Source organism: Cryptococcus neoformans, chromosome 14 (genome assembly GCF_000149385.1).
Source record: "Cryptococcus neoformans var. neoformans B-3501A chromosome 14, whole genome shotgun sequence".
NCBI lineage: Eukaryota > Fungi > Basidiomycota > Tremellomycetes > Tremellales > Cryptococcaceae > Cryptococcus > Cryptococcus deneoformans.
Window position 1 is genome coordinate 698,083 of NC_009190.1, and position 27,513 is coordinate 725,595.

At 48.2% G+C, this 27,513-nt stretch overlaps 10 protein-coding genes across 10 annotated transcripts; 5 read left to right on the forward strand and 5 right to left on the reverse strand.

The window, feature by feature from the left end:
• Nucleotides 1–1,024: 1,024 nt before the first annotated feature.
• CNBN2260 (hypothetical protein) lies at nucleotides 1,025–2,529 on the reverse strand (the record flags this gene model as incomplete). The annotated part of the gene is made up of 6 exons (XM_766688.1): nucleotides 1,025–1,123; nucleotides 1,192–1,344; nucleotides 1,404–1,720; nucleotides 1,772–1,977; nucleotides 2,029–2,244; nucleotides 2,315–2,529. The coding sequence occupies 6 exons, from the start codon at nucleotides 2,527–2,529 to the stop codon at nucleotides 1,025–1,027; spliced, it is 1,206 nt and encodes a 401-aa protein (XP_771781.1).
• Nucleotides 2,530–3,230: 701 nt separating this feature from the next.
• On the forward strand, nucleotides 3,231–6,181 carry CNBN2270 (hypothetical protein; the record flags this gene model as incomplete). Its single annotated transcript, XM_766689.1, has 3 exons — nucleotides 3,231–4,526; nucleotides 4,573–5,622; nucleotides 5,699–6,181. 3 exons carry the CDS (start codon nucleotides 3,231–3,233, stop codon nucleotides 6,179–6,181), a joined length of 2,829 nt encoding a protein of 942 aa, XP_771782.1.
• A 368-nt stretch (nucleotides 6,182–6,549) lies between these two features.
• CNBN2280 (hypothetical protein) lies at nucleotides 6,550–8,072 on the reverse strand (the record flags this gene model as incomplete). Its single annotated transcript, XM_766690.1, has 6 exons — nucleotides 6,550–6,984; nucleotides 7,068–7,252; nucleotides 7,320–7,530; nucleotides 7,574–7,670; nucleotides 7,737–7,873; nucleotides 7,947–8,072. 6 exons carry the CDS (start codon nucleotides 8,070–8,072, stop codon nucleotides 6,550–6,552), a joined length of 1,191 nt encoding a protein of 396 aa, XP_771783.1.
• Nucleotides 8,073–8,345: 273 nt separating this feature from the next.
• CNBN2290 (hypothetical protein) lies at nucleotides 8,346–9,774 on the forward strand (the record flags this gene model as incomplete). Its single annotated transcript, XM_766691.1, has 3 exons — nucleotides 8,346–8,627; nucleotides 8,693–8,866; nucleotides 8,926–9,774. 3 exons carry the CDS (start codon nucleotides 8,346–8,348, stop codon nucleotides 9,772–9,774), a joined length of 1,305 nt encoding a protein of 434 aa, XP_771784.1.
• A 2,092-nt stretch (nucleotides 9,775–11,866) lies between these two features.
• On the reverse strand, nucleotides 11,867–14,114 carry CNBN2300 (hypothetical protein; the record flags this gene model as incomplete). The annotated part of the gene is made up of 11 exons (XM_766692.1): nucleotides 11,867–12,144; nucleotides 12,198–12,400; nucleotides 12,451–12,705; nucleotides 12,747–12,893; nucleotides 12,940–13,051; nucleotides 13,098–13,259; nucleotides 13,309–13,484; nucleotides 13,588–13,749; nucleotides 13,799–13,816; nucleotides 13,873–13,931; nucleotides 13,992–14,114. 11 exons carry the CDS (start codon nucleotides 14,112–14,114, stop codon nucleotides 11,867–11,869), a joined length of 1,695 nt encoding a protein of 564 aa, XP_771785.1.
• A 648-nt stretch (nucleotides 14,115–14,762) lies between these two features.
• On the forward strand, nucleotides 14,763–16,148 carry CNBN2310 (hypothetical protein; the record flags this gene model as incomplete). Its single annotated transcript, XM_766693.1, has 8 exons — nucleotides 14,763–14,999; nucleotides 15,046–15,066; nucleotides 15,117–15,215; nucleotides 15,267–15,425; nucleotides 15,477–15,602; nucleotides 15,653–15,698; nucleotides 15,745–16,068; nucleotides 16,120–16,148. 8 exons carry the CDS (start codon nucleotides 14,763–14,765, stop codon nucleotides 16,146–16,148), a joined length of 1,041 nt encoding a protein of 346 aa, XP_771786.1.
• Nucleotides 16,149–16,347: 199 nt separating this feature from the next.
• On the reverse strand, nucleotides 16,348–18,517 carry CNBN2320 (hypothetical protein; the record flags this gene model as incomplete). The annotated part of the gene is made up of 9 exons (XM_766694.1): nucleotides 16,348–16,697; nucleotides 16,757–16,828; nucleotides 16,882–17,054; nucleotides 17,119–17,402; nucleotides 17,474–18,022; nucleotides 18,074–18,175; nucleotides 18,229–18,293; nucleotides 18,342–18,364; nucleotides 18,414–18,517. 9 exons carry the CDS (start codon nucleotides 18,515–18,517, stop codon nucleotides 16,348–16,350), a joined length of 1,722 nt encoding a protein of 573 aa, XP_771787.1.
• A 1,304-nt stretch (nucleotides 18,518–19,821) lies between these two features.
• CNBN2330 (hypothetical protein) lies at nucleotides 19,822–20,924 on the forward strand (the record flags this gene model as incomplete). The annotated part of the gene is made up of 4 exons (XM_766695.1): nucleotides 19,822–20,126; nucleotides 20,195–20,372; nucleotides 20,435–20,528; nucleotides 20,605–20,924. 4 exons carry the CDS (start codon nucleotides 19,822–19,824, stop codon nucleotides 20,922–20,924), a joined length of 897 nt encoding a protein of 298 aa, XP_771788.1.
• Nucleotides 20,925–21,483: 559 nt separating this feature from the next.
• CNBN2340 (hypothetical protein) lies at nucleotides 21,484–23,220 on the forward strand (the record flags this gene model as incomplete). Its single annotated transcript, XM_766696.1, has 6 exons — nucleotides 21,484–21,815; nucleotides 21,869–22,057; nucleotides 22,131–22,319; nucleotides 22,398–22,673; nucleotides 22,726–23,089; nucleotides 23,143–23,220. 6 exons carry the CDS (start codon nucleotides 21,484–21,486, stop codon nucleotides 23,218–23,220), a joined length of 1,428 nt encoding a protein of 475 aa, XP_771789.1.
• A 72-nt stretch (nucleotides 23,221–23,292) lies between these two features.
• Nucleotides 23,293–23,963, reverse strand: CNBN2350 (hypothetical protein; the record flags this gene model as incomplete). The annotated part of the gene is made up of 3 exons (XM_766697.1): nucleotides 23,293–23,625; nucleotides 23,710–23,817; nucleotides 23,874–23,963. 3 exons carry the CDS (start codon nucleotides 23,961–23,963, stop codon nucleotides 23,293–23,295), a joined length of 531 nt encoding a protein of 176 aa, XP_771790.1.
• Nucleotides 23,964–27,513: the final 3,550 nt, after the last annotated feature.

Below are 27,513 nucleotides of genomic sequence, written 5' to 3' on the forward strand. Positions count from 1 at the left end.
TGTGTATACAGTTGAATAAACAGTCGATCCTGGATCATTCGCAGTAGCGTAGTTGGTTGGCAACCACCCCAGCCTCTACTTAATATACCAGAACATCTTTTTCATCTCGAGATTTCTCATCGCCCTTATTACAATGAACCCCTTCTAGACTGCCATTAGTACGGAGGTGTTGAGGGAATATTCCTTCTCAATGATCCTGAACATCTCCTACCCCACCCAAGCTCCCGAACAGCCCAAGAAAGGGACTGACCCCACCGACCTCATCGGCAACCTCTATTACATCATCTACACTTTCTACACTCCCACAGAGACCTTCAAGTGCTCGTTCGACGATATCATCGAATCCGACTCCCTCACTGCGGCCCTGAAAACCTACCTGCAGGTCACGCCATGGGTTCCCCCCCCATCCTCGAGCGCTTCACCACTTAAGGCTTCTGGACGCCGCTTACATCCCAAGGAGGGTGATGTAAGGGTACAGAGGAACGAGGGTAGGAGGAAGACGGGGAAGTAGATCTGCGTGCCGAGGAGAGAGAAGGGGGGGGGGGAGGGGGAGGTAGAAGGAGAGAGGAAGAGAAGGATGACCATACAAAGAGACTGTAAAAAGGTCTTCGCAGAGGATGCAGGGAAAATATGGGGAAGATAAGTCAGTTTTTAAAGCTCGAAAAGATGTAAAAGGAGTTGCCATTCGAGTAGTAAAATGATCGCCCAAGCAGCTTAGTCTTCTAAAACTCTTCAGTCTAGCAACCACACCATCTACACATAGCGCTCCAAGTACGCTTGAATACAAACGACCGAGAACACGAAACTGAAGTATCATCAAGTGTTCTCCGGCCTCTACGAGGACAGTGACGCTGCTTCGATGCCACAAAATCCATATATGTTTTCAGGAGCTTACTTAGTATACTTCTGTTTTCCCCTTACCAATATTGAAGAAGACTAGATTTCTATAGCAGATACGTACACTTTCTATACATCTGGATTATACTACAAGGTAGAATAAGTCGCGATATTACTATACATTCTCTCAGTAATTACCTTTGTACTTCTCCCACTGCGAGTGTACAAACTCCTCTATATCCGCCCACAACAATTCTGGCTTTTCGAGAGCAGCAAAATGACCCCCCTAGAGAATATTATAATCATTAGCACAGTAGGCTGGATCCTTCTTCGCACACAGCAGTCGTGACTCACGGATTCATGTTTCTTAGACCAAACCATATTGGATTGCGCCTTGACCCACTCGGCAGGTATCTCGACGATCTCTTTGGGGAACTGGCTGTAGCCCAGAGGACATTTCTGGTAAGAAGCTTGTTTGGCACTTTCATGGCGTTTAGCACCAAGGCCCTTTGTAAATTAGATGGTCAGCCTAGTCGCCCGTTGTAAGTTTGGACAGGATCACTCGCATATCTGTATGTGTAAATCGACGTCGTGAAACAATCAGTGAACCAATAAAGGCTTGTCATTGTCAAAATTGTTTCCTCACTTGGGGACTCATCAGTCCACTCGAGGAATTTCTCGCCGACCCATGCTAGTAGGCTGAGTGGATTGGAGCCTACTACCAAGCCTACAGTGGCTGGTCGAGTAGAATGCTCGAGAGCATATCCAAACTTCTGCAGTAGCTCAAGAAGATCTTCAGCAGAGGGCGGTGGAGCCTCTTGTCCAGGAGAGCCTGGAGAGGGAAGTGGGCGAGGAGGAGGGTTAGAGTAATTGACGTGAATGACTTTAACTTCTTCAGCAATTTCTCATCGTGAATGATCGAGAAGAAACTTACTTTTGCAAGCTGGGTACTTGGCACCAAGTTCGTTCGTCACGTAGCTCCCAATATCACCGCCTTGGGCAACATAGCCGTCTCCGAAACCTAGGCCCTCCATTAGACCATTGAAGAGATACCCAACATCGGTCACATTGAATTCTCGATCATTAGGAGGAGGTGTAGAGAAAAGCCAACCGGGAAGGGATGGTACGATCAAATGGAACCTTGGTGGGTTTCGTTAGCTCTGGCTTGCCAATAAATGGAATCAACCTCACGGAAGATCCTCAGGACTATATTTCTTCTTCACCATCTCCATCATTGGAACGAATTCGTAAAAGCTACCTGGCCAGCCGTGACTGAGGATGATAGGAATTGCGACCTTCTTTTTCGAGAAAAGGGCGGTAAAATGGATTGAAAATACCGAACCATCTGAGTTTTTGACCTTTGCCTTGAACGCAGGAAGAGAATTGATGCGCTCTTCTTGTTTACGCCTGTGATATGCATGTCAACCAACGGCTTCTCTTCGCTTGATTACTTGTCATCGTGAAGATGCAGACCCACCAGTCCAGTTTGATCCATTCATCTTTCATATTCACCAGCCATTTCCTCGTTATTCCAAATTTGTTCTCCTGCGCAGAGACATTCTCATAGCTTTCTTTGGCAATTCTGGTAGATTTGAGTAGAGTGAGGAGCTCATTGAGGTCCTCATGGGGTACGGATAGTTTGAAGGGCTCGACAGGAATGGTCGGCTTGTGGGGAAGGTCTGAATACGACATGCTGATTTTGCTTCTTAGTTGGTTCGGAAAAGCAGGACAGTGCTCTTTGTTCTGTGGATTGAAGCGCCTTCTTCTGTTGCAGCTTGACTATCACTCTATACGATCACCAACCAACCTACTATGCGTAGTCGTCGTTTGTTTGTCAGCATCTTGCTTCGCCGTGTGTCGTCCCGTTTGGCGGCAAGTATGTATACCATCTCCTGATGGTGCCTTATTTATGTCATAGGCGGGTAGGCGGGTGTCCCCGATCAAGATCGGCATTCACCGCCTCGCCGATCGTTTTCGTTCTGGCCCTTCTTGCGTCCACTACCTTCCTGTCGCCTCTTGAGTTCCGCTCCTGCCGGTTGACTCGCATTTACGATTTATACTAATAACTGTACGTACTTCTCGTCCTGACGTTTTCCTTCTCATCTCCGTTTTGATACTCTTACCTGTAATCTATAGTTGTTTGTCATTTAATTCATCCTTACGAAACTCTTGACCGCTGTCCACCTAGAAGGTGACTGTTTCACACGCCCATAACCCTGCTCGTTCAGGCAACGACGGAATTGGTCACGACTCACGTTCAATCCCACGATTTCAATTGCCTTATACGTTCACCCCTACCTTTCACAGCTACTTTACTCAGATATACGCCTACTTTGACGGCTCAAGAAAACATTTCATAACTACGCCAACTTATCACCGCATTGTATGACACCATGACCTCATTTTCCATACCACTGCCGCCTCAACACACCTCATCTGTTGCGCCACTCTCAGATAGTTCATTTGCACCTCGCACTCCCCCCCGGTTCACCAGGCATCGCTCCGATACAATGCTTAGCACCTCGTCCTCCACCTCATCATCCATCTTACAGACTCCAGAAACGCCGTCAATTCTGGAAACTTTGTCCACAGGCTTGGGTTTGGGCATTCCCGCTGGCCAATCTAACCCTTTAGTGCAGTCACCTAACGAATTGAGGATAAGAAGAAGAGCGAGCAGTTATGAGTTCGGTGCATTATGGGAAGAGTCACCAGATGACCATCCAGTGGGAAAGCCTGGTCCTTCTTCGACGTTTTCAGTCGCAGGTACAGGGTGGAGACTGTGTGACAGTCCTGAGCAGCATGATAGAGATGATTACTTTCCGCCAGCTGCTAGTATAGCTCCAGCAAACTTTATGACCTATCAACCGAGTCCACTACACCAACAAACACAGTCAGAGGCTCCTCAAGTCGCTGACCCTGGCTTAACAACCACCAATCCCACCCGTCCCGTGACGGCAAGGCGAGTGTCTTTAAAACTCAAAGACGCAATTCGGCTCAAACTGGGAAGATCCAAATCATCCTTCAAGGTCCTCAGTCGAAAGCCTCAGCGTGAGGGCGGCGAACTTTCTCATGACCAAGCATCCCAGTCGCCATCCGTAACCAGTAGTGACCCGTCCACTAGATCTCGCCGACAACGCTTGAAATCTCTCATCTCGTTCTCTCAATCGAGCAACTTTTCTTCACAATCGGTATGTTCTGACACTCCATCCTCTGATTTGGCATTTTCTTCAGGCGGCTCGCAAGGAATCGCCTTGAGTGCACCTTTGAATGCCGATGAACGATCGCATTCATTCATTATACCGACTACGGTTGATTTCAGTGTAGAAAAGGCGATTGTTGAAGCATGCAATGAGGAAATTGGTCAAGTTGAAGAAAAAGTGGATAGGAAAGGTAAAGGCCGAGCAGTACATTCGCCACATCCCTCACGAATCCAATCCCAAACAATCGATCCTCATAGTACGTTTTACGATCTCTCGACCCCTCTTTTAACCCAGGAACTGTCTTCTCCTCCCGATATGTGTCCCACTGAGGAGGCTGAGGAAGCGAAGCACCTTAGTTTTGAAGAAAGTCTTCCGAAAGAGCTCAAGCTTCTGGTGATGAAGAAGCTGATGGAGAGTTTTGCGGATGAAAGCTTTGGTAGGTTCACGGGTGAGTTGCTGGGAAGGATGGAATTGATAAAGATGAGTACTGTAAGTCATAAACTTACAATAACCGGTGCCGAGTTGATCGAGTTAGGTTTCCAAATCATGGGAGGCATTATGTTTTGATGGTCAGCTGTGGCCAGCTATCAATTTAGCTGCTATTGCCCATCTCCTTCCCGTCTCCATCCTCCATCGCATACTTAAGCACTCTGCGTCTTTTATTACCGACTTTTCTCTCCGAGGGATGGACGCAGTCGGCGGTAAAATGCTTATCAAAGCTTTAGTAGGCGAGAATGTTGATATCAAGCTGTATGACCATATCGATCTGACTCCACGACTCAATATTCAACGACTTGATTTGAGCGGGTGCAAGACTTTGACCGAAAATGATTTATGTTGGATCATTTCTTGCTGCCCCAACTTGCGCTCTCTGAATCTCAGAGGGTTATCCGCTGTAGGCCCCAAATCGATAGGCTTCATCTGGAAAATCGAAACGCTTGAAGAGATCGATGTGTCATATTGCAGAGCGCTTGAACTACCTTTTCTTTTAAGCTATATCAAACGCATTTCAGAGGTGCAAGCGAAGAACTTGCGGTCTATCAGAGCGGCCGGTCTTTTCTTCCGGAGCAACATGCTGTTATTGTCTATCATCAGACGTTGTCATAACTTGGAGAGACTTGATCTCCAAGGGTGCCACGGCTTAACCGACGACATGTTTGAAAATTTCCACAATTACTGCATCGAGGACGACAAGTGCCTGACAAGTCTCACCCATCTCAATGTCTCAAACACCCCACTTACCCCTGCCATCTTCACTTATCTCAACGGCCATCTCCCTAACCTGACCCATCTCGAAATGGCCAACCTCTCGGGTGCAGACAACCCGGACGACGATGACGATGGGTATGAACTGTCAAAGATGTTGAAGAGTATGCCCAAGCTACGAAAGGTGGATTTGGAAGACACCGCCGGTTTGTCAGGGGTGAGTGATATGGTGCTCGAGGCGCTGACGCCGATGGATGGGGATGTGGGGACGACGGGGTGTGAGCTGGAGGAGTTGAAGATTGGGTATGCGAGAGTATCATCCGGGGCGATCGTGGACCTTATCAAAGGCTGCAAGAAGCTCAGAGTATTGGAACTTGATGTAAGCCAAGATGATCCTCCCTTTTTTGGTTTTCTTTTTGGTCTTGTCGACTTTTGCTGATTCTTTCGTTGATCAGAATACGGAAGCAAACAATACAGTCATGCGCGAATTTCTCCGCCGTTCGCATCCTTGTTCCCGGCTATCCATCATCGACTGCCATAACGTCACATCGGCTGCTTACACTGAGATTGCAGCTTCCACCAGGGCTCGTCAGGGGTGGGAAGGATGGGCAGCTGTGCCATTTGGTTATGATAAAGATGTGGAGATGGCTGAGAAGGCGGTGTTGAAGACGTTTTGGGGTTGGAAGAGGGTGGTAGTCCCGAAAGGGTGGGTGGAAATGAGGAACGAGGCGGAGACGATGGAGAGTCGGAAGAGGGCGCGACGCGAGCAAGCGCAAGACGCTTGTAGCTCAACAGAAGGGGAAAATTCAGATGGTTCAAAATGGAAGGGGAAAGGGAAAGCCAAGGATGATGTTGATGGCGATTCGGGGAGAACCAGGCCGAGAATGAGGAGTAATGGTTCGATCAGCCGTGAACCTGTGGGGTGCATCATTGCATGATGACTCTTAACGTCGGGTATAGGTATCATTAGTTTCAACCGCTTTAAATGGTTGGAATTTTAAACGCCTAGTGATTTTTGTATGCCCATACGTATATGTTTTGTTGTTTATATTTTTGAGTGCAGTTAACATGTAATAATTGACATCATCCTTTTCACTGCGCCAAATATACATACAACTGTTGCAGCTCTGTCTGATTTCTAATAAACAGATATATCTCATCATACAAGTACGTGGTGTGCAGTCTGTACCTCCTTTTCTGCACCCAATTCTTTCCCTCTGCCAGAGTTTTACTTCATCACTCATCTCTTCACGACGCAACCTTTCTTATCGTTGAAAACCGGTTACGAACCCAAAACCCCACCTTTTTACGACGGCCGCTCAACCATCTCTACATTCTCACCGCCCGGATCTGCAAGCGTACTTTCCTGCAGATGGTTGTTATTACTCTGCGGTGGTTGTCTGTCCGACTGTATTTCCAGATCCTTTATTGTAGTTGGTGTTTGTTGAGTTTGTTGTGGTTGATATGGTTGTCGATTCCATCCATTCATATCCACAATTCCAACCGGCCCATCCGGTCCATACCCTCCCCCGGCCCTTCTCTCGCCCAAAGTCTCCACAGGCGAAGCGGACGATTCCCTACCAAACTGAAACTGAGCCTGAGACGGCTGAAATTCGTGCTGTCGGAGCATCGCCTCTGTACTAGGTCTTGAATGGGAATGGGAATGGAGTGGGATAGGGGATGGATCGGATTTGGGGATCCGGGGGGAGTAGGGTTTGTATGCTACAGGGTGGGAGAGGGGCTGTTCCGGGGGTGAGCGATGGGCGGAAAGACGGGGGATGAGCGATCTTTCAGGTAAAGGGAAAAGGAAAAAAGGGAGCGTACAGGATAATACTGCCTATAAGCATACCACCCCCCCAACAACCCAATCACCGAACCGGCAATGACGTCGGTCGCGTGATGCCTGTAATCCATGGTTCGCGAGACTGCGACGAGGGTCGCGCAGGAAAGGGGGGCGAGGAGGAGCCATGATTTGTATGTGAATCCCTGGCGGTTATTTATTTCCATTTCTACCTCGGTGTCAGCCAAGACCGGGATAGGAAAGAGGGAAGGAGAAGTGGGGAAGATGGAGCGTACTAGCAGCGAGGTATAGGATCAGATACCACATCCCACACCAAGCAAAACTGCTGTGTCCACTCGGAAAACTCCTGAACCCTTCGCTCAACCTCCCGTCATCTGTGGTGGTGCAGGCTGTCCAGGAGGTGAGGCCGTGGACTGGGTTGGAGGTGAGGTCGGGGGGCAGGATACAGCGGGCAAAAAGGTCGGGTCGGGGGCGGCCGACTGTTATCTGAAAGAGGGTGAACAGGTGAACGGGAGGAAGAGAGGCATACCTTGATGATATTGGTGAATGTGGCTGTCAACCCCAGACCGAGAATCAGCCCGAGGATACCATTATGTCCATCCCAGAACGATCTCCTCACAAACGCCCTGCACCCGTCCATTGTCAGCAAAGGACACAGTCCCTCCGATGGCCACCGGCCATGGCCGACTCACGCGACGAGGATGATGAAGACAGCAGGGACGATTCCACAGAGCACGGCCAACAGCCAGACGGGTACTCTCTCTGGGTCTGCATAAGGGTGTGCGAGGGAGGTGTCTGTCACACTGAACAGGCGGCGGTAGCCGTTAATCTTGTCGAGGAGGTAGAACAGGCCCTGCGTAGCGGTATGAGCAGGCACATGGCAGGGAAGGGGAGAAACACACCCAGAGGAGAATGGTGATTACCCAGTCGGGGGCGTAGCTGATGAATATACGCCGTCGGCGGGATCCGGCCGGGGGCGTGGTGATCGGGCGATCGGGTTGTTTCGCCCAAGGGTTGGAGAGCGCCATTTCCACGTTCGGGTGTCGCCAATATGGAGGGATGAAACGCAGCAGAGAGCGGAGTGCGGCGGTATATAACGGTGACTGCCTCCGCCACGTGGACGAAAGCGGTGACGATAAAAGAGGGCAAAGGCTTGGCACGCCCAGAGCTGTGCCTGCGTCCCGTGCATCTAGGCACCCGCATAAACAAACCTCACACTATGAGCATTACGTAACAACCTGGCCCCCTCCCTTTCCAACAGCATTCCAACGCAGTCAGTCTCCAGTGTATCCATGCTAACAATGGACCTGCCACTCACCCTCGACGACCACACCCCATTCCCCCACCAGGTTGCAGGCCACCCCGGTGTCATGTCGGACTCCTCCGGCAGTCTCGTCATCAAGCCCGCCCTCCCTCGCGAAATCGCTTTTTATCAGCTGCTCTCCAACTCGGATCCGGAGGATATAGTGTGGCCGCTGAGGAAGTTTGTACCGAAGAATTATGGGACGCTGAGGCTGGAAGGGAGGGTAGGAGCTGGGGGTGGGGTTGAGACAGATTTAGATGTGAAGGATGAGATGCCAGAGGTGTGTGTCTGTGCTTCTGATACGTAGATTGACTAGACAGTGGGCTCATCATCTCTTCGGGATAGAGCGTGGTACTGGAGAACCTGGCTTATGCGTACACTCATCCGAACATTATGGACGTTAAACTCGGTACTGTGCTGTACGCTCCCGACGCTACAGACGAAAAGAGACGACGGATGGAACGACAGGCGAGGGAGACGACCACGTATGAGACGGGGATACGCTTAACAGGCTGCCAGGTGAATCTCCATCTTTGCTCGAAAGGGAATCGGGACTAATGCGAGAGTGAAAAATCTAGACATGGCACGCCCCTACACAAAGCTACATCTCTACACCCAAATCATTCGGCAAATCCATCACACCTCCCCAACTCTCTCTGGGCATGGTCCGTTTCTTCCCTCTCCCAACTGACTGTATCCCTTCCCTCGTCACTCTTCCCTCCCCGCCGCCTACAGCTGTAGAGGTCGTTTCTACCGTTTCAGCGAGCCATTTACCAATACCGGCCGAGAATTCTTGTGCTTCCGTTATCCAATCTTCCACTTCCATTTCCATTCCCCCTTCTACTCCCATCGCCCCCGACCCCACCACTACCGTCACCACCGCCCCGGCCTCCACCAACCCCGAAAAATCACCAACGTACGAAAACCATTCCATCCCCGCTCCCACTCTCGCTCGCCTCTTAACCCTCCTCCTCCAAAAGCTCGACCACCTCACAGCCGTGCTTTCCACCCTTGAAATGCGGTTTGTAGGTGCTTCGCTGTTGGTGGTGTATGAAGGTGATCCGGCGAGGCTCGAGGCGGCGCTGGATAGGGAGGAAGCTAACGCGCAGGGAGAGAGTGGAGAGAGGGAGAAGAGAAATGGGGAGAGGTCAATGTTTAGTGATGATGGGTCGATCGACTTTTCAGATTCGGACGAGGACTCGGACGAGGATGGAGAAGGATATGACTCGGAAGACGAGTTGGATGGAAAGAAGAAGGACGAAAGGCGAGCGAGAAAATGCCCGGCGCTAACACTTAAAATGATCGATTTCGCACATACCTGGTTAGCACAGGGGGAAGGACCGGATGAAGGGGTGTTGAAAGGGTTGAAGACGTTTAGGAGTTTGGTGGAAGGGCGGTTGGAAGAGGTTGAACGGGGTTGTGTTTGAACAGGACTCGTGTCGCAGGCAAATTCGTAGTCAATTGTAACAAAAAAAAAGATGTATCCTACCATCCATTATGCCATCTCCAGCGGTGGAAATTGCGTGGGCTGAGATCGATATCTATAGGTTGTTGAGTGAGGGTTGTGTTTGTCCGTTTTTCTCGCTGGGGGGGGAGCAATTTCTTCGTTTTGCCGAATTTTTTAAGATGACAAAGATGATATGTTGGCCATGGTGAGTCGGTACGACCCAAAAGGTCGAAATAAGTAAAACAAACGAAACCGACGGACGAGAACAGACGAGCATGAGACGGAATGGAGGCGTTTTGGGTAAAGCCGGGCGGCCGGCGCTGGTTACACCGGTACGCGGCCGGGACGAGAAAAGTGGAGGTTTCGTTTCGTCCAATATTCGCTTTTGGTCTGCGGTTTGCGGTTGGGTGGGTTGGCAGTCATATTTAACATCAATTATGTTGTGATTCTCCACAAAGCATACGTCGCGCAATAAGGCGGCTGCGGAGCGACATGGAGGACAGAGTGAGCTCTTAGGTTCTACTCGTGAAGCGTGCAGTGTCGCCAACTCTTGAGCTGGTAACGAATACTATCATAAGCATGCTCTTGCAGGATATGTTCCCCTCTAGCTCTTTCCCATATGGCTGCCTCGGTATCTTGATCCTACTGCGCGTCTAACCTGCTCTATGACATCGGCTGCAATTTCGAGGCTCATATATGATCGGCGAGTCCTCTGCTGTCATTTGATGGAAGTGATGATGCTGATGAATTGGCCATTGCTGCAGAGAGGTCTATTCGTAGAGGAGCTTAACTCGACCCCAAGCAGGTTGCGCAATCGGAGTGTCCGTCTTTCATGCATACGCCCATATCTGGCCCTGTCAGATGAGGTACAATCCCCGTATGGTGGCGGGCTTTGGCTTGATTGATGGGGGAGGGACGGAAAGGTTATGTGTCCTTCGTGATTGCCACTCGTTCGTCTCAATCGTACCACCGATTCATCCCTCCAATTATCGAACATTCGTTTCCGTGTGGAGTTTATGAACGAGAGCCCTACCTGACAAACCTGGGTATGTCACCATCCAAAAAGATAAATGACTCGGTAGACTGACATGTGCTTGCTATAGTGAAATAGATGAAGAAGAAGTACAAAGTGACGAACGGGAAGTTAAAGGTGGTGAGGAGGGAGATAATAACCAAGACAGCGGAGGTCAATATGACGTTAAGTGAGTAATTCACTAATGTTTCAAACTAGATCATTGACAACCGTTACGTTTCAAGGCTGTGGCGTTATCGAACATATGGTCCGCATTCATTGTGCTCATAATGATCTACGTATAGAATATGTACATCATGATACGAAGCCTTTAAGCGCTATGAGACGGTCTTGCCGTCGTGTAAGTCCAAGTCATTATACAACACTTGATGCATAATTGATGCCTGTTCAGATGCACATTATGCTTTGTCCACCCCGACCAATGATACCCAAGGCATAATTCAATTAACTCTGTTTCACATAGCAACACCTCTATTTCTATCGGGATCGACTGCTCTCCTTCTCAAACATCTCAGCGTATTCCACCTTCAAGCCAAAATTTCAATATGTATACATAACAATTAAATTCTTCAGCCGGGACCCCTGCCTCAGTTTGCATCGTCGGGCGGGGTTTACAATATTTGCCACAACAGTGACGACAAGTGCTACAAATGTTGCAGTACAATGCTGAGAGGCAAGATAGTGAGAAATTATTTTAAACCTTTTTTTTTTGGAGAGCTCAAGGGGGTCAGGCGGATAAGATGAAAATGAAATGGATATATGTTCAAGTATATCTGTCATTGATCAACCCCCAGAGAACGGACTCCTATCTGATCATCAGTTTTCGCATCCTTTTTTCGCACTTTCTTTGACTTGCAGCAGACACGTAGTAAACCAGTTTCATATCACAATTGCAAGTCAATACATGGGGCAATATACTGCATGCGAAGATTTGATCATCAAAGGATATTATTTGCTTAAACGTTACCCGAAAATACCACGTCTCATAAAAAAAAGTCCATTATAGATGCGCATTACAAGATGGAAGCGTTGATGATCATCATAGCAAAATTGCGCCTCCGCCAACCACGACTCCCGCAATACCTACAACCGCCGTCAACACACCACCGACGACAGTGATCGACTTGATGTCCCCGGAGGTAGAAGCGGATGAATCAGAAGTGGAGGCACTTGAAGAGGTAGATCCAGAAGCGGTGCCGGTAGTAGTGGCTGTGGCTGCGCCACTACCCGGGGCGGTGGGTGTGAATACGCCACCACTAGGTTCGGCGGCGAGACAACTGCTTGCGGCGGCGTTGGCGTCTTGGGCAGTGTTTGGTCCTGAAAAGTAAGTCGTTAATAAATGGCTTCACCTATAACGCGACGTTACGTACGGTTCGTGCTCAACGATGCGTTTCCAGCAAAGTCACAGCTGGTATCCTCTGGATTGATTTGGTAGTAAGTCGACATGACGTAGGAGAGCTTGATAGCCGGAGAGCAGAAAGACAATTGGCCATAGGTACCAGAAGTGCCATTACCGGCGATAGGGTCGCATGAAGCGGAAGAGTTGGTAGAGCCAAGGAGAGAGCAAGCGTAGCTATTCTGCAATCAGTATAGGCTTTATTTCGCATATCGGTCTAGACCCACTCGAGAAGGGCGCCAACAATCTCGGGCGAGTTGGCGCTTGACTGTTTCACCTTGCACGATAATGAGTTTTCGTTGATGCAGTTACAGACGCTCTCGTTCGGGGTTGGCGGGAGGGTAGAGCTGGCAAGGAGCGAGTCAGACTCAGCAGGGCAGTTGGTTTCATTGGCAGTGACGGATGACTTCGCGGGGGAATTGGGTGGGGAAGTGGAGTTGTACTGCGTAGCGAGACGGGTAAAGTCGTCCGTTACGGTTACACTAGAGACAGTCAGCGCACAATAATGACATGAGCGACTTACGTGTCGTTGTCAGAGATGGTGACCATGCCGTAGTCATCGGAAGTAGGAAAATAGGAAAAGGCAACACCACCGCTAAAGACATCTGAGACGGGGGAAGCAAATAGAGCCGCAACTTCAGTCCAAAGACGAGGAGGACTGGTAATACAGCTGAACAAGAAGTCAGCCAAGTGGTGGAACATAAAACGTCACTAACCCAAACTCGGACATATAGGTGGCAACAGGCAAGTCACTGAACCCCTCGGTGATGGTATTCCAGTTTGACGAGTTGATGTTCTGATTACCGCACCACTCATAGTTGTTGAGACCTGTCCATATCAGTTAAAGAATAACGAAGGACCCAAAGCCACTAACCATAAAGGTCGACCGCAATGCTGTCCCCTCCGCAAGTCAAATATTCGGCCAGAGAATTTCTGAAATCCGACTCGCCATCGACGGCGGCGTATCCAACAAGGGCAGACGATCCGACGGACTTCAAATACGCTTTGATGTCACGAGCAGCAGCTTTGACAAAGGCTACGTTCTGTCAGTCAAACTTCAAAAAAGAATGGAAGGATGGACGCACGAGCAGCATTGGTATTGGACACGAGGTTGATTACTTCATTTCCAATGTTGTAGCCGAGAACATTTCCATAGCTTCTGAAAGCGTCAATAGTTTCTATGTACTCATTGAGGAGATTTGTTGACCACGAGGGACTCGATCGATCGATACTTCCGTTGAGTGGTAAGGAAACATCCAGCCTGGCTCGCGAGTCAGCTGACGCTCATATATGGTGCTTAAACCTCGGTGCTTCGACCCACACGTCACGCATCATCACAGATTAGAAAATGAAGCCATACTTACAGTACGTAGATACCAGCATCATTGAACATCTTCATACAGTCGTCATGATTCAGACTAGAATTGACACTATACACTCTGACCGCATTGACACCGAGTTGCTGAAGGTACGGCAAATCTCTTGTGCAGTTTTGCGGAGACGAGAGTGGATCGTAGAATGATGAGCTTTATCAACGCGTCAGCTGGGTAGTTCACACCACATGTGTGGACATACGGTTCGGGGAAGCCACCGCTAGATGGACGGTCAGCGTCAATGACATAATAAGACAGCAAACAGGAAACACTCACTTGGCAGAGTTGGCATCTGAGCTAGCCGCTAATTCTCCTTCCGGTTGGTACGCTACACCCTATTTAACAACGTCAGAGACAGAGAATTCACCGTCGATAGAGGGAAGACGAGTACCGACCTTAATATAGAACCTATTGCCGGACTCGTCGTAGAGGTACTTTCCAGTCCTTGTGATGTTAGGAAGGGCAGCCGTCATGGCGAGAAACTGCATTCCAGCGAGGGCTAGTGAGAAGAGGCGCATTGTAGGGAGAGGGCTGGGATTGGAAAGGAATAAAGAGAATTGAAATAGAAATGTACGGCCGGGAGACTAAGAAAATAAAGGCTGTGTTTGTCTCTCGGAACTCGTCGTCTTCACGTGACGTTCAACCCATCCGTGGGACTCCGCATACTAATAAAAGCTAATAAGTAACAGATCGAGCAATATTTATGCGTAATTGCGTATCTCCATCATCAGGGGAGACACGAAACAGTACACGTCAGTTATGTGATAGGCATCAAAGAGGATGGCTTTCCGGCCACAACGTCTTCATGGAATCAAGCCGACGGCTTTCGATTATCGAGCAGCACAGCCCTCAGTCTCTGTGGCAGGTGATCGGAATCATTTTATTTTTTATTTTTTTATTTAAATAAAGCCACTTAGGTACGTACTTCTTACCTTGGGGTATTGTACATATCATAACAACCGCCCAAGTACTCCTACGCTTCTATAGCCCCCTTCCGAATCCAAATAGATCTTCGGCCCTCGTTGAATACCGGCGCATGTTGGTCGAGGGCCTTATGTCGAGCCTAAGATAGTCTACGTAAGTCGGACAAGATTGAGAGTGGGAAAGTAGGGACATCAACGGAGATTCCGTTTACTCCGTTACGGAGTGTCCGCCGATGAGAAGTGATGACGCGAGGACTTGTCAACCTTTTCCAGTTCGCCAATCTCCAATCGGCTGAGATTAGACAAAATATAAACCTCCAACCTCTCCTTTATCTGCATTCTTATAATCCTTGTTTCCCAGCCATGTCTGAAATTACTCCCATATCTGAGTATTCTCAACCACCCAAGAAGAGGAACGATGTCGCTATTGAACTTCTCTCTGGCAGTTTCGGAGGTGCTTCTCAAGTCTTGACCGGTCAAGTAAGTTCGAGTCGAAGGCCGCGAACTTTGTGCTGACGCCTCATAGCCCCTTGATACCCTGAAAACTGTGAGTATGACAGTGCTGAGGCGACAAAAAAGATTTAACAACCTGGCAAGCGAGCACAAACCGCTCCTAAAGGGCAGTTCAAGAACACCTGGGACATCTTGAAGGTTACCGTGAGAAATGAGGGCTTTTTGGCATTATACAAGGGTATGGTATGTATGATCCCCGTTGCACAATATTATCATTGCTTATAGAGCCTCCAGATGTCACCTCTTCTCGGTGTTGCCGCTGTCAACTCTCTTCTTTTTACCGCCTACGGCACCGCTCGTCGTATCGTCTCTCCCTATCCCGACCTTTCCATTCCTCAAGTTGCCGCTGCTGGCGCTATAGCTGGTGCCGCCAACGCTGTCTTGGCCTCTCCCGTAAGTCAGAATGGCATCCAAATCCAGTGCTTTTCTTATCTATATGTTTAGGTGGAGATGTTCAAGATTAAGATGCAAGGACAGTACGGCGGAAAGGACGATAAGAGGCTTGGGCGGGTTGTCGGTGACATGTGGAAGGAGTATGGATTGCGAAACGGTATCATGCGAGGATACTGGGTAAGCATTCGTTTTCTTTAATCAATAATGTAAAAACTGATGTATGACAGGTCACTGTTGTTCGAGAAATTCCTGCCTACGCGGGTTTCTATGCTGGTAAGTCGAAATAACCCGTATCGGCTATCAGTCTCACTCCGGATAGGCTATGAATACAGCAAACGTTGGTTTGCCAAGCACTATGCTCCTAACAACCTCCCTATCTGGACTCTCCTCGCATCGGGTGCCATCGGCGGTGTCTCCTATTGGCTTGCCTGTTACCCTCTCGACGTCGTCAAGTCTCGAGTACAGATGGCGAAGCTTCCACCAAGTAAAGGAGGGTGGTTGAGCGGAGGTTACGTTGCAAGGGAAATGAGCGCGATCGTCAAGGAAGGTGGTGTGAGCTCATTGTTCCGTGGCATTGGGCCGTCTCTTGTCAGGGCTGTGCCTGCTGCCGGTGCTACCTTTGCCGCTTATGAAGTTGCTAGGGGTAAGTTTTTCAAGGTGTCAATGCCAGGCAAGACGCTGACTTTATGTTCAGAATACATTATCAATCACGACCTTCTGTAATATTTATACCCCAAACACTATAGAATGCATACTCCGTAGATCGACAATTCACTAATCCCAACTCCAAGACAACGCACATTGACAACCAAATGGCTATGAAGGCCTATAACACAACTTCGGATAAACCTCTATAACAATCATTCAAATAAAACCGTTGGACATTACGGTCCGCTTTTTGGAGACCACCAGCGCAGGATGCTTACACCTCGAGAATAGTGGTTTGAGTGGTATCGACCTTCTTCTCATCCATATCTTCTACATCTTCCAAACTTCCCCTATTTCCAGGCATGATAGGCACTCCATCCACCCCCACTTCTGGTGAGGCTGTCCCCAAAATCCTCCACGGTGCACCCTGTACATAAAGCTCGACCTCTTCTTCTGTCCATTCACGGAACTTTAGCCCTTTGAAACGCTTGTAGTTCTCTTGAGGGAAGAATCTAGCGAGAAGGTAGTAAGAGAGCCCAGAGGCGCAGCCGGTGGTTATGAATGCAAAGTAAAATGAACGGATGACACCGGTGGAGAAACCTTTTACACCCATGTTGTTGAGGACTGGAATTCAAGTCAGTTAGATTCAGGTGTGTTGTTTTTGGACGAAATGAAAGATTTACAGCCAGCAAAATTGACGCCAGCGCCGATACAGTAAGCAAGTATTGCCCTCCAGTTGATACCGAAAGTGTAGTCTACACCTTTTATTAAGCCTCGGGCGGCCTTTATTCAAATGAGAGTAACATACAGTAAGGACCATGCTTGTCTGCAGTGTACATCCAAGTAAGGTCAAGTCGACCCTTCGAGATGATGTAGTAATCAACGAGAAGAACACCAACGATACTGAAGAGGAAGATCTGGTATGATGAGATGAATGTGACGAAGATACCCGCCGACCCAAGGAGATACCATGGGCAGATACTTGAGAAAGAGTAAGCTTTACGCCGATCTGACCGGATCATATTATAAACAGAAAAAAACTTACACCACAGTTATAATCATACAAATCGCAAACGCCCTCTTCATCGACAAATATTTGGGTGCCAAAGAGCTGATATCGTTACCCGCCGGCAACACATTCTCAAACACACAAGAAAAGAGTGCAGAATAAGCAAAACCGATAGAGATGATGGCAGTGCCCGCTCGGGTTTTGGCATCGTAATTTTCTGTCAGAATACGGTCGAGGTAGGTGAGTGGATTCCAGATGAGGGTGCCGTATGCTTTTTCGGAGGAAGCGGCGACGATGAGACCGCAGAGGGTGGTGATAAACTGGAATCAAGGTTTAGCGGGAGTCGAAAAAGAAAAGGGGCAGGGGAAGGAGTGAGAAGAAAGCGACATACATTGGACATTGGGAAGCCAAAGATCTGACCGAAGATGGGATCCCTCCTGTGGGTAGCATTTCGCTGCCAGTCACTCGCATTACTCGCAAACGTTGAGCACCCTGCCGCAGAGAGCAAAGTGAACCTCACAATCAACCATGCCCTCTCACTCCCATGAACTGTAGGTCCAGCTGTCAAGGTGTTTCCTACACCTTTGCTGGTGGTGAGCGCGAGAGCGAGCATACCCACGCAGCTGAGGAAGTAGGCGACGAGCTTGGCATGGATAAGAAACTTCCATTTGGGGACGGAGAGAAAGAGCGCGCAGCCGGTGAAGAACCAGAAAAGAAAGAAGCCGCACATCTGGGCAGAGGTCATACCCGAAGTAGAGGGCATGTGATTAGGGAGATGAGCGATGGAGGGAAAGATGGAGTGGAGGAAGATGTAGACACATTGACCACCAGTGACGGTGTTGACGCCGTTCCAAACACATGCTGAGAGAGCACGATTGAACACAGGCCAAAAGGAACCAAAGACACCGAATGAAGATCGACAATAAACGGGGAAACCGATCTGTGGGACTGTCAACAGGTTGATAATGAAATAATAAGAGGATGCACTAACGTGATAGACTGAACCAGCACGACCATTGATGACCATGAAGAAGGAGATGAGGAGATATCCGAAGAAGTTGCAAAGGATACCATCCCAGACAGTGATGCCGTACTGATTGACTTCGTCAAACTCCGATCCACATAGTCCCCCAATGGGTGACTTACGGTCAAGAATGTGCCTCCGCTCAGCCAGTTTGCAACCGTCCCAACAGCCGAGAACCAAAAGATTGCTGAACGAGTGTGAATAGACTGAAACGAAAACGAAGTAATGGACTAACAGAAAGTGGTGAAATTCCAAGTTCTTCAGGGCTTATTAGCGACCAACCTTAGAAGAGGTAGTTCCAACTCACCTTCTCTCCAAAGGAATGGGCAAAAGATCATCATTTTCAAGCGCAGCCTCTCTGCCTTTTGACCCTTCCACCACCAACTTGGGCATCCTTAGTCGTATAGTCATTGCGCTAGCTCAGGACCGGTTTGAAGTTACCAAAAAGTTCCAACAGGGGGGAACTACCTAAAAGTACAAATTGTCAGTTTTAAAGTGGTAGCTTCTGATGACTTATCCGGGACTCACCTGCATAACTGATAACCGAATACAAAGCATCCATTATCGCAAGTCCTTATCTCACGCTGGCGCCCCTCATTACTCCTGGCTCTGATTGCAGACTCTGGGCGCTGATTTGTCGTCTCTTGTCGACATAACGGCATTGGGGATATATTCCCTGTTCTACGGGTGGCTGGGAATGGCTTATGATAAGCATGGAAATGGAAATGGAGAGGTCCTATTTTAGCCCGACATGGAAACAGAGTCTTGGGCGATTTGCATAGAACCAAACCATTTATTGAATAGTCACTCAGGCACAAATTGGCCCTGAATTTGACGGACCATGCCGATACCGAGAGATAAGAAGCCATCATTATTGTCCATTATTGCCTCACTCGTCCTTCAATCACGCCTCGGCCATTTTTAGATAAACCGGAACTCTACTATACCCGAGACCACATGTACCCAAATCTTGGGGTCAGGATAAACATCGCGCACTCTTGATAGGCTGATACGGTGTCGTCGGAGCAAGAAAGGTGATAGCGCAGAGGTCTGTGAGTGGGCGGGGAGATTACCGAGTGAATTTGCGCACTCTGGCACCTAGCTGTACTATTGCAGTGAGTAGCTGTCATTGGCTCGATTTTCTTAGCTTGCATGTTGGATGATCATTTGTGAAGCTTAGCCATTTTATCAAGAACGGTATTATTTTCGGCCAAGTCTGTCATTGCATTCTGGGCTCAAGACCGACGACAGCAGGCCAAAGTATCCTCCCCTATCTCCTATTACCATCCAATCCGTCTTGTCCTATCTTATCGGCTCTCCTCCATCGCATCCAAGCCCAAAGACAAGTCAAGTCAAGACTCGTCTTCGGTCACACCCGAGTTGGCGAAATACTGGGAGAACTCCTTGTCTTTGTCCTGAGTCAGGCAAACTTAACTGATACTGTGGTTGGTATCATTAACCGTGGATTCCTATCTGACCGGATCTCCTTTACTGTCTATCTCTACCTCCGAATCCCCTTGTATCTGCTGTACCCGTTGAGATTTCTGACGGCTTTCTCGTACCAGGAACTGAGAGATTCCTTGGAATAGGCGCTGTATTGTCAGTATGTAAAGCATTTCTCATTAGGTTAAATGTCAAATCCATCGCATTCGACTCCCCTCTCACCTCATCTTCTCTTTTACAAGTTAGGAAACAAAGCGATAGGACATTAAACCATGCCCGCCCCCACTTCTGCCTCCCAGCTCACAGCCATCATCGGCTTCTCCCTCTCCGGCTCTCGACTCGACCACGACGAGTCAGTCTACCTCACATACGATCCCTCCCGTTCAAGGCCCAACGAATTTATCCGGGTTCCGATGATCAACCTCCGTGAAGAAGTTGATAAACCCGTTAAGAAACATGCCGACCCGCATGAACAATTGAAAAAGAGGGGATACGCGGTTTTCAAGCATGAGAGTCAGTTCTTGGATGGGATACCGAGTGAAGAAGGCACTGCAGAGTATCTTGAGGAGAGTGCCCAGTGAGTCTTCATTCCATTCACATTCTCTTACTGTCGTGTTGACTATGGTGCTGACGGACGATTGGAAGGCTGCTGCAAAAAATCGTAGGAGCCGATCGAGTAGTCGCATGGAACAGTGTCTGTCGCAAAAACACGATGGATACCGACCTCAAAACAGTCGCAAAACAGCAAGCTCCCGAAAAGGGTTTTATCCCAACCACTCGAATCCAGCCTATCGCTGGTACAGCACATGTCGATCAGAACGCGGTGAGTGACACTCAGGATTTAGCTTTCTAGCTTGCGGCTTGCGGCTAAAATCATTGCGCTAGGATTGGGGATTTGAGCTTTGTGGGAGAGCGGCAGGTCAAGATGCATCGACTTTTAAGCGTGTGCAAATCATAAATCTTTGGCGTCCCCTCTCTGGTAAGCTTTCACCACCCTTCCTCTCAGCATTCCCCTCAAACTAACTCTCTTCCCCCTCCCTTTCCCTCCCCCACAGGTCCCGTGACAAACGCTCCGCTCGCAATGCTAGATCCCACAACCCTCTCCCCCGCCGACGTCTCCACCCACGCCTCCATGTTTGGCTTTGGTCATGACTTGCACTACTCGCCATCCCAGCAATGGGCATATATACGACATCAGATGCCAGATGAAGCCATCTTGCTGAAGTGTTATGATTCAGATCAAGGTAAGAGCGGGGAGGTGTTGTACTGTGGGCATTCGGCAGCGCAGGTGGATCACGATGCAGAAGGGGTGCCGGAGGAAATGGTAAGGCCGAGGGAGAGTATTGAGGTGAGACTTGTGGCTATTTGGGAGTAATCAAGCTAGCATAAGGGATTTACAGGGGATTTGTATCCGCTGTACTGGGTGTTAGATATAAAGTAAAGGTTATAATAAAGCTTGTTTACCGTGTAAAACACCTCAAGGCTGTGTCCTCCTTGATCTCTTTTTTCAGCCTTTTTTCAATTAAAGTCTTCACGTTCTTAACAGGATTACTGCATATCTATCGTTGTGAGCCTGTGTCGAGAGGGTACCGCCCTCTTAGTTGAACCCCCCGAATCGAACAACATGGCGTCTACTACTCATGAAGGTTGGTAAAGTTTCGGATAACGACATGTGATGCAAACAACAATTGAAAACTGACGGAATTATGCTGTACTTCCACGCGAAAGAAGAGTTGTGGATGATTGACGTATGAGGATGGTGTTGTTGCCAGTATCATCACAATGGACTCGGATGGCATGCTGGGAATAGGCTCCGGACGAACATTATGATCTCCCGCCGTAAACTTTATTCTCAGCAACGGGAACAATTTCAGTTGAGCTAATAGCTGCTGTCTCAATTGCTTATTCTCTCGTCAGTTCATTACTCATACGACATGAGAGTCACCCTCCCGAATCCTCTGGGAGAGCCCATCGCCCTCGACTCTGCAGACTTGCCGAGCATGGCTGCCATCCCTTCCATCGCTCTTTTTACTCGACCTTCGTCACTCATCGGCATCTCGCGCCGGCCGCACTTCAAGATTATCCTGCTGATCATAGGTTTCGTGTTCCTGTTTACATGGCATCCAAGTCCTCCTTTCCCTCCGAGCTATGATGAAGAATGGGCGTGGGAAAAGAGTGCGGTGGATGAGATAGGGGCCACCGGGAGGATGGTGCTGTTCGATATCCCAAAGGGGACCGGATTCAATCATCAGTTACAGCGTGTGTTGTAAGTCTAAATGACATCGGGACAAGCACAACCACAGCTGACAACGACGGTAGATTACAACACCATATAGCTGTGCTTGGCAATAGGTCACTGGCATTTGAGCCGTACTACGAGGATCAGACGTTTCTCCCTTTCAACCCTAGACGATGGCCTTGGAGGTCAGCAAAGATACCTCTGTCAGCATTTATCTCCACCGTTGTTTCGGGTTTTGAGACGCTCTACGGTTCCCCGCATGCTGTTCCGTCAGTTTATTCGCACACCCTTTGTGGCTGGCAAAAGACGATAGACTCTATCAGCTGACTCAACCTGCTGCAGATCATGGTACTACCGTCGTCAATGTTCATCATCCAAAGAAAAAATATACACTATCCGCTCAGAATCCAATCCTGATGGCGATATGGATTTACAAGATGATGGACAAGCGAGAATACATCAGCTGCAATTGATCCTCGCTGGAAACGACGAGAAATGTATAAGAATCATTGGCGAGCCTTTTAACAATGAGTGAGTTCTACCCCCGTTCCTCTTGATTCGGTCCTGGTCGTCCGACCTCAACAAAAGCTAACCCCCCTCCCTGGTTAGTTTCTTTAATTCTAAAGCACCTCTTGATCTATACGATTCCTTCGTCCAGTCTCCCGCCATGAAACATTTCTCATTCTCCTCCAGGGTTCTCTCCATCCTCAACGACCACATGTCAACACTTGCCCCACAACATAACCCATACAGCCTCGCGACCGCGGTAAATGTGAAGAGCGAGAGCGAGATTAAAAGTACGATGTGGAAACATGTTTTGGCATTGCATGTAAGGAGGGGAGAAGATTGGGAGAGAGTTTGTGAAGGGAAAGGGGAGACTATTGCGTATATCCTATTCATCCCTCTAAAACCCTAAATACTGACCTCCCTTGCTTAGCCCTTTTGTATCATTTAACAAACTCCCTCTCTTACCAGGCAACGAAAACATCCCCCCTCCACCCGACATGGTCCCTGCTAGCCGAATGGGTCTCTACCGTGCCAAATGTCTTCCCGACACATTGGACATCATCGCACGTGCTCGCCGGATGCGTAAAAACCATCCCCTCTTGAAATCAGTGTACATCCTCACTGACGCGAATGATGAGTGGACAGCAAAGTTGAGGATGTGGTTAGAGAGTGAGGGATGGAATCATGTGTGGATAGGGAGGGAGGATGTATGGGGGGGATGGAACGAGAGGGAAGTGGGAGTGGCGGTTGATATGGAGATAGCGAGAAGAGCGGGGGTGTTCGTGGGTAACGGAGTGAGTAAAAAGTTACAGGCATATTTTGGGTCGTAATGCTAATGACATTGTAGTTTTCAATGACTTCGTCTAACATTGTACTCTTACGATCGAGGGATGGTATACATCCCGATTTTACTCAATTTTGGTAAATTGCTGTATAACAGTAGGGATGTATTTTCCCGGTGCTGCTGGGGTGTTGCATAATACATTCTTAAAGGAATTCATCGTCTATCCCTTCTTCGCTCCTTGTGTCTCTCTCCCCTTTCTCTGTACCTCTCCCTTTCCCTATCCCTGTGTCTGTCTGCCTCCTTCCCTTCTCTATCATGATGGTGGTCCCTCCTACGTCCATCATCCGAGTATCTCCCTTTCGCAAACCCAATCTCCTTCCTCGCGCCTGGTACTTGTGTAGCTTTTACAGCTTCTTCTTTACGTTTCTGCTCTGCCGAGAGTGCGGCGGGGCCGTATGTGGTAATGGTAGATTCGAGGCCGCGACGAGTGAGCCAGCCGGTGGAAGGAAATGCGGTGGCTCGTTCGTCGATGGAGACAAATTCGACCTGTTTTAAGTAGTGTTTGTTGTTTGTCAGCATGATATTTGACATCGGGTGGATATTGATGGGAAGAGGGAAAGAGGGCCTTACAAGTTTAGTATATATATGAGGGTTAGCGAATGCAGAAGAAGATAAGAGCCGAGTATTGATATGTTCTCCTTGGGTATATTTGAGCTTGAGGAAATGTTCCACTTTAGCCTGTCATTTATCAGCAGTGCGTATTGAATAAAACTGATCAGAAAAAGATGAACTACCTTTAGCTTGGGGTCACACTCCGCCGGATCGACTTCGGGGGGGACACCCCAGTCTTCATCACCTTCGATTTCCGCCGGGGTGATCACCATTCTCAAGATTTCATCATCACTCAAACCCTGTTCACGCGCCTTGTCCAGAATGGAATTTTTAACACCATTTGATGCGCCCCTTTCGGGCTTTGGCAACTCGGATTGGGCGGTATGCGTGAGGTTTTGGGGTAAAGAATGGCTGGATGGCTGTGCGCGAGTGGATGGTAGTGGTAGTGCCAGTGGTGATTGACGTTGACGTTTGGTCGGTCTGGAGTCCGCGGACGGCGCTGAGAAGACCTTGTTAAATACGTCTCCCGAAGAGATTCTGGTTCTTGATGATGGGCCGTGTTTTACTACCGGTGAAGCTGTCATGTAGATTTAGACAAAGTCCGGAAAAAAGGGCGAATGGAACGTACCTGTCAATCCTTCTTGTCTCAGCCGCTAAGTTGTACAGTCCAAAGCCAATAAAAGAAGAAACCCCAAGAGGAGAAGAACAGAAAGGGAAAGGGGCGGAGCGTGATCAAGTGTCCAGCTTCTTTTGCAGCAGGCGACTTACGGATGGCCCAGCTCGTGCCTCTGGTGAGGAGTCGTCAGAGTAATGCACAAGACCTTGGAAGTGAATTAATATTCGTCGAGTATTGCCTTTTGATCATGGAGCTCACCTTGCATGGTCAGCGGGTAAGCTGGAATTTTTTGTTTGAAGGATCAGTTGATGGTATCGTTGAGAAATAAAATCACTACGAAATGCTTTGCGACAATTATTCTTTGGATTATTTATGGTGGTGGTTGGTCGGAGAACGAAAGCGGTGATGTCCGAAGACAAAGTAGTGGTGGTGGTGGGTACGGTGGTCATTAATTGCCATTTTAAAAAAAGATGATGCGTATGCATGTCATGATATTAGGTAGGCCGTAGGCTTCATTACTTTGCTCCATTCAGTCATTCATCTCTGACAGAGGTATATGAGTACAAAGTGGTTGATTCTGACTCCGCCGAGTACTATATATGTACGCACCAAATTCCGCGGTAACGAATATATTCTCGATCAGACGACTGCCAACTTGCAGAACCCATGATTTGCTTGTATATATCAGTGCAGTGGGCCGTTTTTCGTAACTGTCTCCTTCCTGTCGAATCTCTTCTTAAATCCCATGATGAAGCTGGTAAGAAACTCTTCATCAACGACGTATCGTCTACCCATGCAGATTCAACTTTGTTTGGATGGTATGCTTTTTCAAGAATCAATGAGGGCTGGAGGGAAGGATGGGAGCGGGCATGAAGAGTTAGTTACCTTACGTGAAACGATGGACGGAGAACATGGTGAAGATCGTTGGGAGTCTGAATTAATCTAATTGTAAGGTCAATCAGGAATGGACAAAGTTCGTAGTTGCTTCAGCGCCAAATGTACATCATCTGGATCGGCTTATTAGTTTATTACTAAACCCTTCTTGTTTTAAGATTGAGGCCCCCTGGATGGTCTCACACTGGCTAGCTACACGCACACCACATTAATCTATTACTGTTCCAGACGGGAACGTATTGGGAACAAAATTGAGATATCCTACTAACAACCGTTTTCTTTTTCTTTTTCAATTCTTCACCATGACCATCATGTAATAGTACGGTAGAGGCGACGAAAGGCACAATCTCAGCTGCTACGGCTTTGTTGCTCCAGAGTTAAAAAAAACTTTGTGAGTCTCTTTGTGAGTCTTTTCTCCTTCTGATGGAAAGAGCGTCTTGTTGAAACCGTACTTTTCGTCGAGCTGTTTAGAGTTAGTCGATATCGCCAGACAGCAACCTTTTTTTGAAAGATTAGATTGACTCACCCACTCGGCAATCTCCCAAGTGTTTGTGATGTACACATCTCCCATTTTGATAGCCGGCACTGTTACATTAGGTTTCTTAGCCTCCTCCGAAAGTTTGTAGCGAATTCCGCAGAGGCTTTTGTTAACACTTTCGTAGGTTACGCGAAGGATACTGAGCTCTGTGGTTAGTTTTTACAAGTCATGACGTCCCCCAGAAGGCTGATACGCAGAGTCGGCTTTGGTCATCAGCACAAAGGGAGAAAAAGTTGGTAGGGTGTCGTTTGGTTTGCTGGCAACACAAAAGAGCGTAATGGCAGTAGACATGATGAGAGAGCTAGAGTGGTTTTACAGGGTCTTCGTGTCGTTTGCCTGCAGAGGTGACAATGAAAGGCAATATAAGTGAATATAATATACATTTAGCGGACCAAATCAAGCCTATTTTGAGCAGCACGCTGGCTAAGACGACCAACGAGGAGGCCGAGGGGCAGGCCGGCATTTCACGGTATATCGATCTTTGCTTAATAATTAGACTTGTTGCCTTACCAAGCAGCCAAATACTTTCTCTTTAGTCAAACTCCACCCTGGTGTTCCGATACTTCACGGGTGGATTTGCACTATGGCGTTAGATGTTTATCAAGCAAGCTGCTCGTTCAAATTTTTAGGGAATATCCGCTCGCCAGATCGAGTTTGTTGTATGTTTTGCCCTTAGCTTCGATGTATGTAAAGCGAGTGGATACCTTGACGCGATGCTTACCATTCGATCGTTCGTTCTTGTTGGTTGAGTTGACGACGGAGGATGATGGTAATAACTCTTCATCGTCTCTTGTATCTATGCTTGTATTTGCTTGTATTGGAATGCTGACGACAACAGTTCAGGCAGGTAGCAGAGGTTCTGAATGGTCAGCTTCTGTCAGGGACACTTGTTTTTAAGTCTAGTGGATAGGGAAAGTCGCGGCTGCCAAGAAGGTGATGTAAACCAGTGTTCTGTTGAGATATTGATCCAAAAATTGTAAAGATGTTTGTTGTTGGAATTGTGATGGATAATTAATCATTGACAATCTGCTGCCACTAATAACTATATAAAACGCATCATTTTGAAGTGGTTACACGTATGACAGGTATTTTAAGTAGTTATACGCACAACCGCCACCTTTTATTATAAGAGTGACACTCAGAGCCCGTGCGCGTCTACCTGCCGGCCTATAACGCTCAGTCGATCACCCCATGACAAAAATGCCACTCTCCAACCGCCGAAACCCCGGGAATCAAAAGCGGTGACCTATGACGTATGACGCTGTTTCACTTTTTCAGGGTGCTCGGCCCAATTTTGCATAGCTGGGCTAGCAAATAAGTGATTTTCCGAGATTTTCGCACGCAGGCGCGACATTGACTTCCCAAAACACGGCTGTACCCTGAAATTCCTTGAATCAAAACGTAAAACAGTAACTGTCTCGTGATTTGAGGGTGCAATTGTCCGACCCGTCCGTTGTTACTCGGTTTGATTAGAAGAAACTTAGAAAATTTAACGTTTTTCTAATCACTCCTCTCTTTTCTAATCACTTTTATTAATGACATTCCTAATCTCAGGGTTTCTCTCACGCGTAGTCGCAGAGGCTTAGGGAAGGCAACAGACATCGCCTTTCTCTTTCCACTTCTCATCCCACAACTTGTACTTCCAACAGTTATTTCCTACTACATTCACTCTTTACTCTCACGATCCCGGACAAAGGCGTCTACAGCCCCCGACGCCCGTGTGACACGACTGCACGACAACAGCAAAGACTCGAGTCAAACGAGCACCTCCCCG